Below are 13,524 nucleotides of genomic sequence, written 5' to 3' on the forward strand. Positions count from 1 at the left end.
CATGAAGAGCCTTTTAGTTTCTCTAGACTTCATGCCATTATACTGTTATTGTCTGCAAGTCTGAGGTTGTTGATACTTTTCCTGGCAATCTTGAATCCAGCTTGTGATTCACCCAGTCTGACACTTACTGTGATATACTCTGCTGATCCCCTGGAGAAGGAAATGGCAACCCACTCCAGTATTCCTGCCTGGGAAATCTCATGGACAGACTGGTGAGCTACAGTCCATGGGGTCACAAAGAGTTGGACATGACTGAATGACTTAGTTCACACTCTGCATATAAGTTAAATAAGCAAGATGGCATTATTTATTTAGTAAGATGTAATCTGATGAGTCCAGGTCACTTGGAAATTTTCCTTTTTACACCCCTAAGAGCTGTATAACTTACATAACATTTACTAGAGATCCATGCCTCTAGATGGATATTGGATTCTTATTATAGTAGGTGATCCTTTATCAGTAACATTTTGATAAGGGAATTTAAGAAATTAAAGTTCATTTTTGTTTTTTCCTAGAAAATACCTTTAGTTGATTTACTTGGAGTCCAGTTGATTTACTTGGAGTCTAGTTGATTTACTTGGAGTCTAGTTGATAAGAAATTTAGTGTGGTTCCCCTGTCTTCTTTCCTTTACTCAGGAATTTCCTCACGGTGAAGGGAGTGAATGGATAACACACCAGCTGCTTTAATTCCTTCCTCTCATACATTTACAAGCACATTATTTGCCACAATTTGGCCACCATCAAAATTGCCCCAATTATGACTTTTTAACTGGACCAACAAATATATTCCATGTAAAAAAAAATTGTAAGTACAGTAATGTGAAAAAATGGCCAATTAAGACAATTAAATAAAATGATGTTCACACAGTGATATTTGACAATATGGAAATTATTCAACCTATAGAAACAAAGAAAAGATTGTGAACAAAAGTTTTGACAATACCAATAGTTTAGACATACTAAGCCTTTTTCTATACACTTGCTTTCTTTATAATGTATTTAAGGAAAAGAACTTTATTATTATATATTATTTACTACAATCATTATAGTATTTTCATTAATTACATTTTTCCACTTACTCCATATTCCACAATTTGCCTATTCTATTGTTTCCTTTTACCACAATTTATTTCTCATTTGTTTTTTACCTATCCTAAATCAATGTTTTAAATATCTTTGTGAAGTCCCATTTAATCATTAATTATGTCAACAATTTATTTTTAAAGGTTAGATCAAGAAATGATAGATTCAAGGACATAATCAAATGGATTCCTCTTGAAAATATGTGATATGAGACAGTCTATTCAGTAATATCAAGATTGTGTGCTGTACTGGGCTAAGTCACTTCAGTCGTGCCCAGCTCTTTGCAACTCTATGGACTATAGTTCACCAGGCTCTTCTGTCCATGGACTTCTCCAGGCAAGAACACTGGAGTGGGTTGCCATGCCCTCCTCCAGGGATTTTCCTGACCCAGGGATGGACCTCATGTCTCTCGAGTCTGCTGCATTATCAGGTGGGTTCTTTACCACTAATGCCACCTGGGAAATCCATAGAAATAGCATGTGACCCAGCAATTCCTCTCCCAAGGATATACCCTAAAAGAGTGAAAATATGTATTCACAAAATAAACTTGTCTATGTATAGCTCATACAGACCAATAATGCAAGCATATGCCATCAATGGTTAACTAGATAAACAAAATATGGTATATCCATACTGTGGAATTTTATTCAGCCACAAAAAGTAATAAACTAATTTTCCAGTAGTCATGTTTGGATGTGAGAGTTGGACTATAAAGAAAGCTGTGAGCTGAAGAATTGATGCTTTTGAACTGTGGTGTTGAAGATTCTTGAGAGTGGATATGAGTTTGAGCAAGCTCCAGGAGTTGGTGATGGACAGGAGACCTTGCGTGCTGCAGTCCGTGGGGTCTCAAAGAGTCGGACATGATTGAGCAATTGAACTGAACTAAACTGAACACATGCTACAACATAAATGAACCTTGTAAACATTATGTTAAGTGAAAGAAGCCAGTCACAAAAGGTCACATATTGTATGATTCCATTTATGTGAAATTTCCAGAATACAAAAATCCATAGAAACAGAAAGTAGATTAATTGTTTACAGGGACTGCAGAGAGGGGAAATTAGGGAGTGATAGGTCCAGGTTCTCTTTATGGTATGAGGAAAATTCTGGTTGAGAGCATGAGGTACTAGTGTTCTTGAGATAGTTGGCAGAGGCAAATCTAACAATTTTGTAATTTAAAATATACCTAAGAGTCACTAGTCATTATCTTCTAACCTTAAGCTACAGAAGACACAAATGATGTATTAAGAAAAGGCTTGGCTTTTTTTTCTTAAAGAGAGCTCTTCCAAAAATAATTCTTAAAAGTAAATATACAATGGAAAAAGTATTAATACCACCTGGATCCAAATAGTAAAATTATTTTAAATAAATTTTGGTGAGAAAATGTAAAGAAATGAAATTATGATAAATCAATGTTTCATAAGAATGTGAATGCATTTTGCTATATTTTTAATATGACATAGTAAAATTTAAATGTTGTTTTATAAGTTTAGCATACAAAACTTTTGACTCACCAGCTAAATACTGGTAATAAATTTAAAATATTGGACAGATCACATGTACCAATATGTATGTATGTGATACTGGCAGCAAATATTAACTAGTATTCAATCTGAATGCCAGAAAGATGACTGATCATCTGGCTTTTGATTATTTTTATTTGAATTTGAAAAGTTTTATTATTAATATAAAATTTTCTCTAACAATAAAAATGGATACAGTTAATTTAATTGAACATCTAATTACACTTGAGTATGTTCCTCCTCCTCCAAAACACATTTTCCTAATTTAATTAGTACAATTGAATATCAATCTTTTAATTATCTATTTCCCATACATTATTTCAGTTATGAACACAGTTCTTCAGAGATTTCTTTCATGCTTTTGACTAAATCTTACTGTCTTAAATAATTTTCTCAGTGCCTCCTTCATCTCCTTATTTCGGAGACTATAGATCAAAGGGTTGAATAGCGGAGTTAACACAATATAGGACAAAGTCACGTATTTTTGAATCTCTGCTGAATTGCCTGCTGTTGGGCTCACATATACAATCATGATGGAGCCATAAAACAGGGACACCACAGCCAGATGGGATCCACATGTAGAGAAAGCCTTATGTCGGCCTTCTGCTGAGGGGACCCTAAGCACAGCCCTGATAACCAGGGTGTAGGAGTTGATAATGAAGAGTAAGGTGGAGAAAATGAGGACTGAGTTAAAAGTGGCACAAATGATTTCAGTGGCAGGGGCTGGCACACAGGACAGCTTTATAAGGGGTCCTGAGTCACATAGGAAATGATCAATCTTATTGAGACAATGAAATGGGAGCTGAGAGATTAGGTGAATAGGCAAGAGGAAGTACAAAAAGCCACACAGCCAGCAGCAGGCTCCCATTCTGATGCAGCGTTGCACCGTCATGACAGTGGGGTAGTGAAGGGGCCTGCAGATGGCAAGGTACCTGTCAAAGGCCATGGCAGACAAGAAGAGGGTCTCGGTACCACCTGTGGAGAAGAAGAGGTAGAACTGGAGGAAGCAGCCAGAGAAGGAGATGGTCTTGGTCTCAGAGAGAAAGTTGGCTAGCATATTGGGGACTGTAGAAGTGATATACCACATCTCCAGGAAGGAGAAATTGGCCAGCAGGACGTACATGGGGGTGTGGAGATGGTGGTCCCACCACACTGCACAGATAATGCACAAATTTCCAGTTAGTGTTAACACATAGATCACAGAGAAGAGTGAGAAGAGCAAGATCTGAACCTCCCAGGTGCAAGGGAATCCAAGAAGAATGAATTCACTCACAGGGTCAGAGCGATTATTTCCTCTTGGGTTTTTCATTTTTTTCCTCCTAAAACTGTAATAGGAAGACATTATTATCTTTCAGCTGACTCTACAGAAGTTTTCTTACTAAGGTATTTCTGAACTGCTTTACATTAATTCAATGAGCAGCATGATTTTAGATTACTTAAAGATTTTTAGCATTCTTTGACCCCGTGTGACACTGGGAGGAAACAAGGAACTTGGAGTGTGGGGGCTTATTATGGCCTCATCTTCATGATCATCATGCCTGTCATGGTCCATGTAAGGTCTCCCTTTGTCTGTGTCCTCAGCAATACACAAACCAAGGTAGATACTCCTTGCCATTCTAAGGCTTCTCCCCACCGCCTCCAGAGAATGGAAAGCAAAGTTTAATAAGAATATATATTTTTTTACTTTCAATTATGGAGGATATACAAAAGCAAACAGAAGAGTATAATGAATCCTTACACATTTATCATGTAGCTTTAACAATTATTCATGGGCGGGCAAACTTGCTGTAACTCCACCTACTTCCATACCTCCCATATTATTTCAAAGCAGATACCAAATGTATGATTTCATTACAAAATATTTCAGCATACAACCCTGGAAAAATTTAAAAGCAATAATCAAAATATCTCTATGTAATCTAAAAATTAATAATTCCTTAATTTTATAAACAGTTAAAATTTCCAATTGCTTTATGTCAGACTTGTTTTGTTTTGTCTTACAATTTACTTGTTTGTTTATTTGTTTTTTGGTCATGCCCACTTAGCTTGTGGGATCTTAGTTCCCCAACCAAGGATTGAACCCAGGCCCTCGGCAGTGAAAGCATCGAGTCCTAACCACTGGAAGGAAAGGAATTCTTCAGCTTGTTTGAAGTAGGAGCCAAATAAAGTTCACATTTTGTCACTGGTTCCTATGTCTGATGCATCTTTCAATCAGTAGTTTCCTTATTCATTCCTCTTAAAAATTTCTATTATTTTTAGAATTATTTTAATATGAGTATAGTTGCTTTACAATATTGTTAGTTTTGTGGTTCAGAAATGTCCACCTGAGCCAAACTTACATAAAGACACATAGACGTTTAAACAACTGTACAGTTCATTCTCTGTGTAAATAGAAGAAAATGTTGTGAGAATATATAGCCATAAAGCAAGACTTTGTTTATTACTGTAAGCTTTAGTAATAACACATACATAGTTTTAGATGGGGTTTTTTTTTATGTACTATTGGAAGTGTTGGAAAAGAGATAAAGAACACAATATTTACCAGTGGTTCCTTATAGCAAGGCCAATTATGAAGTTCATGTACCCTCTTATTTTTAAGATCTCTATAAAAAGATTCCACAATTTTCATTGTTAATTTCTCTCAGTGTTTGTACAATTCTCCAACGTACTCTTCATTTTTAACTTGGTCCTCTTTGTAGGCAGAGGACATGCAAAGACGTTCTCTGGCTCAAATGGTGAAGAATCTGCCTGCAATGCAGGAGACCTGGGTTTGATCTCTGGATTGGGTAGATAATCCCCTCCAGTATTCTTGCCTGGAAAATCCCATGGACAGAAGAACCTGGTGGGCTTTAGTCTATGGGGTCGCAAAGAGTTGGACATGACTGAGAGAATTTCATGTCACTTCACTTCTTTGTAGGCAAGAATTTCTTGCTTAAGAGGAGTAAGCTTCATGCACAGTCACCTTGAATAACATTTTAAATGAAACTGGTACACATGAATGAAGTTCAGACTATAACGTGACATTTAATTGAAAATTTATCCCAAGTTGAGGACACAGGCTCAGTCCTCAGTTGAAATTTATCACATGATGGAAAAGTACTTCGTGGTGGTACTTTCTCTCTCTATATATATTTTGCCACATAGAGCAGAAATAGCTACTGTGATATATATATCATTAAAGCACTCTGAGTTTTTAATTACATTAACTGAAGTTCTGTTCATGGACTATTCATTCTCATTTTTCTCTCTCTGTCTTCTTTATTCGAGACTTCTATGTTAGAGTTCCTTCAGGTTCCCTTGACCTATACATTTTTTTTTCAGGACTTAGTCCTTGATATTTTCCTTTTCCAATTATGCTCTCTCTGTTAGTGATCTGTCAACTAGCCACATGATATAAAAACCACCCATGTGAGATGAAGTCACATTTTCTCTCCCTAACTGTGGAGTCTCTTATACAACCTAGATTTATCTACCCAATTTTGTATTCAATGTCTCCATTTGCTACTGAATGTAACAAAAATGCAAGAAATTGAAAGTCATTCAGTTGTGTCTGACTCTTTGCGACCCTATGGACTATACAGTCCATGGATTTCTCCAGGCCAGACTACTGGAGTGGGTAGCCTTTCCCTTCTCCAGGGGATCTTTCCAACCCAGGGATCAAACCCAGGTCTCCCACATTGCAGGCGGATTCTTTACCAGCTGAGCCACAAAGGAAGCCCCAAAGGCAAGAAGCCCATGACAAATCTCTTGGTTCTTCTCACCCTGAACTGGTGGGTCCTTGCTTCTTTGCCATATCATCCAATGGCGCCTCCATTTATTAGTTATGGCACCTCCATTTATCAGTTGCTCAGGCCACAAACTTTGGCCACATCCTCACCACACCTCTCAATAGTCCACATCCAAATCATCAACAAAATCTCTACGCCTGCTGTTCAAAACATAGGTAAAAAAAATCTGATCATTTCAACTACTTGCTGTCAATCTTTTTTTATTTTTTAAAAAGTATTTATTTAGTTTTAGCTGTGCTAGGTCTTCATTGCTGGGCAAGCTTTTCTCTAGTTGCATTGAGCAGAGGCTATGCTCTAAGTTGCAATGCATGGGCTTCTCATTGCCGTGGCTTCTCTTCTTGCTGGCTCAAGGGTGTGTGGGCTTCAGTCGTTGTGGCACCCGGGTCCTAGAGCACAGGCTCAGCAGTCATGGAGCAAGGGCTCAGTTGCTCTGTGGCAGGTGGGATCTTTCTGGATGAGGGATGGAACCTGTGTTTCCTGCATTGGCAGGCAAATTCTTTACCACTGAGTCATCAGGGAAGCCACCTCTCAATCTTTGAACACAATTACAACAAAACAAGGCAACACACTTGTACGGGAGAAAGTCTCAATCCATGAAAACAGATGTATGAAGGGAGTCTACTCAAGACAACCTCCTCCAAGCTATCTCTCTTTGAATCACTGTGTCTTTCTTTACGTCCCCTCTATCCACTCATCTTCATGCTCTGTGCGTTCTTATTGTTGCTAAGTTATAATCATGCTTTAAGGGTGTTTGTTTGTATATGTTTGTGTGTGTGTGTGTGTGTGTGTGTGTGTGAACACACACTCTGGTTTTGCTGTCTATGCTTTCACTATTTTTCTGTATCTAATTATAAACATTTTAATTGAGTGGCTTTTTAAATGGGTAAGTGAACTGTTTTATATTTCTCCCTCTTAAAGAAAATGTGTTTATAGTTTATAACTGATTTTTTTCCCATGTGGTTAGCCAAAGTACTTTAATAGAAAAATGTACTTTTCTTACTGTCTGATATTTTCCTCTGTCCCATATTCAGGGTCAAGAAATCTGGTATATGTTACTTGAATAAGTAATAAGATAGAGAATAAAGTGGTCATTCTACAATCAATTCCTGGCCTATGTGGTTTTGCGGTTCAGTTAACATATCAACTTAAGTGAGATATTATTTTTCTTAAATATACTTACTTATATATTTATAAATAACACACATATAACCTAACATTTAATTAAATCAGTTTTGATACTAGATGCTCTCTCATACAGTTGAGAATCTAACCAATCATATGCAAACTATTCTAGTTTACATTTTTATATGAAGAAACTACAATATGGAATTAGAGAAAAGTGAAAAAGACATTATGGAAAATTTGAGTTGTATCTTACCTGAAGTTTTCATGTGAGAATTATAGTATCTGGTAGAGGCAGACTCCAAATTTATATTTTTCTCTCCTGGAGTATGCAGTCAGCCTCAGTCTCCTTGTTCTTTCATTTCAGCAGAAGGAAATGCACAACGAATTCGAACTGGCATCCGAGTATCTTAGATGGCTTCTTAGTGGAGTGGGGTGGGGGGGGGCGGTGAGTGTTGGAAGGTAATATTATGAAGTATAGTAATTATCTGAAACCCACAGAATGACCATATTATTTAAACAATTTGAAAACGTGATCCCATGTGGTTATAAATGTCAATGTGGTCTTTCCTGATTTAAGAAGAACCAATCACACCCCTGTCTCTAAAGAAGGGTATGCATTAGTAGCAGGCACATTCTGAGACATGGCTATTTTGTTCTCAACACTCTACCCTGGGAGGAGATGGTCCAATGTACTCCATGGGTGCAGTCAGACCTTACTACTGAGCTCCTGTTCATAGCATGCTTTTTAATAAATATATGAAGATTGTGTCTGACTCTCCTAGATTACCAAGCTTCTCCCAGTGGCTTCACCTAGGGATAACAATGAGAATATTTTGGCCAGATCTCAGAAAATGTTGGTTCAGCCTTTAGGGGAAAAGGGAAAGATGATGAGGCAAGCCTGAGGTTCAAGTTGAAGAATAACTTGGCTTTAAGCCTTGAATCAGAGCATTAAATGTATATATTTTTATAGTAGTATAGCTATTTTTCTCCACAATAGAGGTGATATTGGCATTATGAATGAGAATGTAAAGGCAAGAGTTCTACGAAGTCAAGGATATAAAGACAGAAGTTAATTATTGCAAAAAATTTACAAAACACTTCAATATCTTGCTCCATCTGTTCCCTTCTTAACACAATTCTACACCTGAACCAACCCCAAGTATTCTATGGTAATGTTTAGATTTTGGGATCAGTAACAAGTGTTCCAGGCTTCCCAGGGGGCATTAGTGGTAAAGAACACACCTGCCAATGCAGAAGACATAGGAGATGTGGGTTTGACCCCTGGGTGGGGAAGATCCCCTGGAGGAGGACCTGGCAACTCACTCCAGTATTCTTGCCTGGAGAATCACATGGACAGAGGAACCTGGTGGACTATAGTCCATAGGATCACAAAGAGTTGGACTGTAGTGACTTAGCATGCACACAACAAGTGTCCCATTTGTTCAGTTCAGTCTCTCAGCTGTATCCGATTGTTTGTGACCCCATGAACTACAGCATGCCAGGCCTCCCTGTCCGTCACCAACTCCCAGAGTCCACCCAAACCCATGCATTGAGTCAGTGATGCCATCCAACCATCTCATCCTCTGTCGTCCCTTTCACCTCCTGCCCTCAGTCTTTCCCAGCATCAGGGTCTTTTCAGATGAGTCAGTTCTTCGCATCAGGTGGCCAAAATATTGGAGTTTCAGCTTCAGCATCAGTCCTTCCAATGAATATTCAGGGTTTGTTTCCTTTAGGATAGACTGGTTGGATCTCCTTTCAGTCCAAGGGACTCTCAAGAGTCTTTTCCAACACCACAGTTCAAAAGCATCAATTCTTTATAGTCCAATTCTCACATCCATACATGACCACTGGAAAAACCATAGTCTTGATTAGATGGACCTTTGTTGACAAAGTAATGTTTCTGCTCTTTAATATGCTGTCTAGGTTGGTCATAACTTTCCTTCCAAGGAGTAAGCATTTTTTAATTTCATGGCTGCAATCACCATCTGCAGTGATTTTGGAGCCCAGAAAAATAAAGTCTGCCACTGTTTCCACTGTTTCCTTATCTATTTTCCATGAAGTGATACTTGACTGTAAATATTACTCCACTTGTTTTGTGATCTGTGCTTTCAATATTACTTCAGCCAGAAAAAAGTAAACATTGAAATCAGTATTATGATTGCCACAACTAATAACATGATATTAAAATATTCAAATGAAGATAAAGTTCTAATCCTGTTTGATTTTATCTGTAGATATCAGATATAGAGCCCTTCACAAGTTCTGGGTCTCATAATTTAAGAAGACCATGGGCAAACTGCAGTAAATTTGTAGAAAACAACTTAGAGATCCTTAGAAATATGACATATGAATAACAGTGGAAGGAATTGGAATTTTAAATTGGAGAACAAAAGATTCTATTCAGACAGAGGAAAGATGACCATTTAATAGAGCAGTCCAATCTGTCCCATTTATCCCTCAAAATAGAGAATTAAAAATAATAGTTAAATCTATAGTGAGACACATTGTAATTCAATGTGGAGAATAATTTTGTAACAGAATCCTACACAGTGCTATTTTCTATCAGGAGACTACTTTCTAGCATGGATTTCATCAGATAAAGGCAGGGAAAGTGGTATAGGGGGTTTAAGCATCAGAAGCAAATGTCTTTCAATATTGAAATTTGATTATATGCATTTAAGATGTGTCAAAAACAAAAAGAAAAGAAAACCTTATCGAGGCAACATTAATGACATAAAAAATGTAATGGGAAATATTAAGGTTAATGAGAACTTGAGGCTTTCATTTATATTGATAAAAATGAATTGTATATTTTAATGGTCGTTAGTTGACAGCAGATGAAGGGAGGAGAAAACAGAATTCTGGACAGTGGATTCGCCAGTAAAATCCCTGAGTTATGCCTTGGGAATACAGATAACCTAATTCTATTAATTGAAGAAACTGGCATTTTTGTTTCCTGAAAAATGTGTGTGGAGTGGAACTTGCTCTCTGAGCCAAAAATGGAGTGGCTCCTCAGTTTTGGTCAAAGACGATCCTACAAGGAATGAATAGGGGGATCAGAAGAACTTCAGGCCTGAACAAGGAAAACGAGGTGGCAGTAGCACACACGTGTTATTTGGGGACACTGCTTTGACAGATTTGCATGCAGGAAATCCCTCACAGCCAGAGACCTTCCAGAGGCTGTAGACTGGGGGGCTAGTAAGAAGGGGAGGAGGGATAAGGAACTCCTAGGGAAAGAAGAAGAAGAGAAAATTTACTTGTTGAGGTGATGTCAGCCTGGTGAGGCTGAGGACTCCGTGCCTAAGACTTTGAAAAGCAGGAGTAACTTGGGATCTTTATCTTATTTGTGGTTGGCAGAGGTGGGCACAGTTTCCTGGTATGTGCAATGCAGACAGGCCCTAACTAGCTACAAATCTGCACGCTGTGCCATGTTCAGTCTCTTCAGTCATGTCCAACTCTTTGCAACTTCACGGACTGAGGCCTGCCAGGTTCCTCTGTTCATGGGATTTTTCAGGGAAGAATATTGAGTAGGTTCCCATGTCCTCCTCCAGGGGATCTTTCTAAGCCAGGGATCCAACCTATCTCCTGCATGTCCTGCATTGCAGGTGGATTCTTTACCGCTGAGCCACCGGGGAAGCCCAAAAATCTGCATATTTGGGCTACATATGAAACAACTGGACACGTTCAATTTTTGGCCCTGGTGGGTATTTGAATTCATAGGATTCAACTTGCTGTGAAGAAGTAAATAACTTACAAGTCAATATATAGAAGGCATCTTCAGTTCATTTATATGACAGATGGCCTTTGATATAGATTGTTTTGGGTGACTTTTCACTATTTTCTCCATTTATCCAAATTTCAGCATTCATGCTTTCTCTAAAGCTCCCATTGTGCCACCACAAAGTAGAGAACTACTTAAACTGGTCTATACTAAAGGCTGTTACTTTTGAAATGGAATTATTTTATTTTTATTATTTTGAAAGTAACTTGCTTATTTCAGAAAAAGAACAAAATTGAAATTTATAAAAAGTTTAAATTATCCATGAAGGGCCATTTCTAGTCTTTTTTCTCTTTTTATATATTTCATATATTAGGTACATATGCAACTTTTAAAAAATTGGAATTAAAAAAATTAAAAAAATAAAAAAAATTGGAATTATAACACATGTGGTTTGCCAATATTTTTGTTTAGTATTATGTCTTGAGTTTTTTTTTTTCCATAGAACTAAATATTCCTTAAGCATGATTTTTAATGGGTGCATGATATTCCATTTTAAACAATGTAATTTATCCTTCTCTTTGGGAAGACTTATTTTATGTAATTTTCTGGGAATCTTACTTTCTTTTTCTTTAGAAAATATATTTGGGATTAGATCACATGTCTATGTATTTTTAAGATGTTTGACTCTTTTAACTTTGTAGCAAGCTAAGTTGTCATAGGTTAATGATCACTGGAAGACAGCTGCCTAGAGAACTTAGAATACTGGAGTGTGACTTAAGGAACTGGGGCCAGATCTAAACTTTAATGATACACTGGCTAGGCCTGGATGATAAATCCCTAAAATTTATGTACTTAGATTTTCCATTTGTAATATAACATAGAAGATAATATTCTGACTCATGTAATACTGATATTGTGAGAGTCTCATGAGTTAGGGAAACTCTGAATTTTTGGAGTTTTGGTGAATTGCAAACCTGATTTCAATCTAGCTTCAGAACACTGACAAATAGCTCATTGATTCTTGCTCCATTCTGCTAGAATATGTATATATATATACATGTGTGTGTGTATGTGTATATATTTGCTTTTTAACCAGACAAGTAAATATATTCCTTTCATTAGGCAGAATGAATTTATTATGAAACTGTAGATTTTATAACATATTTTTGTATATTCTCCCCCTCAAACAACAGAATGCCTTGTGTTGAGAGGACTAGCAGCTATCAGGACTGTTTTTTGAGTGAATACCTTGTTTCCAAGTGCTTTCTAATATGTTATTCCATTGGGATTTGGTTTCTTCATCTGTAACTTTTAGTTTGGAAAATGAGCTTGAACGAAGCATTGCTGATAGATTGTCTTTCTGATCATGTCCTCCAGTGTGTGATAGCACACAGGCCCTAGCTGAGAGTTATTACTCAGCATGGCTGCATCTCTTTCACATCCCCTAATCCCCTCTCCTTCCCAGCTTTCCTTAGCCTCTTCCAGAGCTGCTCACAGAAACATCCCACTCCACCCACCCTTCCTTAGGACAGATTGAAGTAGTCCTTCTTCTGCAGCCACAGGGCAAGGCGGCGGTACCTGTGCAGCTGTGACGACAATGGGTTCCAGAAAGAGCAGCAGGAGGTGAGCAGCCCGAGGCTTGGCCACCAAGAGGTAGGTGGTGAGTCTTAACCCCAGGTTGTACCAGGAACTTGCCCAGGGCCTGGCAGCTGAGCGCACAGGGGGTGGGTCTGCTACTCTCCATGCGCGTGGCCATGGCATCCATCCTCTCCCGCTCAACACCAGACTCCCTCTCAGGCAGGCATTGCCTTAGACCCTCGCCAACCGGAAAAGGCTTCTCCAGGGTGGGAACCAGATCTTCTGGCACCCAGGCTTGGTTTGATTCTTAGCCATGTGATATACTTGAACCCATGTTACTATCCTTATTCTACTGATGAGGCAACTGGGTGTTAAAGACTTTTAGTGAGGTAAAAGTGACAGAGTTTTAACTGCGGTCCAGGTTTTCTACCTCTAAGTTCAGTGGTCTTTCCACAACAGAAGTCCTCAGGCAAGACTAAGGGAATATTTCAAGTGAATTCTTCTTTTGAGTTTATTTTGAGTTTATAAAGAGAACCACAAAAGTTATTTCAGGTAAAATATAAAGAAAGTATAGAAAGTAATAAGGTGAATGGAGAAGTCTAAAGGGTAGTTGAAGGAAAATGAAATTTTGATATTTTTGTGCTCAGAATATAGTATGGAGGTAGAAGCTCCCATTGACTCTTTCTCATTGCTTGCTTATCCTCCT

The 13,524-nt window shown here is 37.9% G+C and overlaps 1 protein-coding gene across 1 annotated transcript; it reads right to left on the bottom strand.

Annotated features, from left to right (window-relative positions):
• Positions 1-600: 600 nt before the first annotated feature.
• LOC139035502 (olfactory receptor 11H6-like) lies at positions 601-13,005 on the bottom strand. The gene is made up of 4 exons (XM_070468533.1): positions 12,758-13,005; positions 11,218-11,250; positions 2,966-3,880; positions 601-694 (listed from the first exon to the last, which is right to left on the bottom strand). Exons 1-4 carry the CDS (start codon positions 13,003-13,005, stop codon positions 601-603), a joined length of 1,290 nt encoding a protein of 429 aa, XP_070324634.1.
• Between the last annotated feature and the right edge of the window lie 519 nt (positions 13,006-13,524).

Source organism: Odocoileus virginianus, chromosome 6 (genome assembly GCF_023699985.2).
Source record: "Odocoileus virginianus isolate 20LAN1187 ecotype Illinois chromosome 6, Ovbor_1.2, whole genome shotgun sequence".
Lineage (NCBI taxonomy): Eukaryota > Metazoa > Chordata > Mammalia > Artiodactyla > Cervidae > Odocoileus > Odocoileus virginianus.

Coding starts and splice junctions, on each gene's coding strand:
- LOC139035502 (XM_070468533.1), bottom strand. CDS start 13,005: ATGGATGCCATGGCCACGCGCATGGAGAGTAGCAGACCCACCCCCTGT. Junction 11,251..12,757: donor TCAATCTGTCCTAAGGAAGG/GTGGGTGGAGTG, acceptor ACTTCTTCACAG/CAAGTTGAATCCTATGAATT. Junction 695..2,965: donor ACAGTAAGATTTAGTCAAAA/GCATGAAAGAAA, acceptor AATGTATGAGAG/GAAGGAATTAAAGCAGCTGG.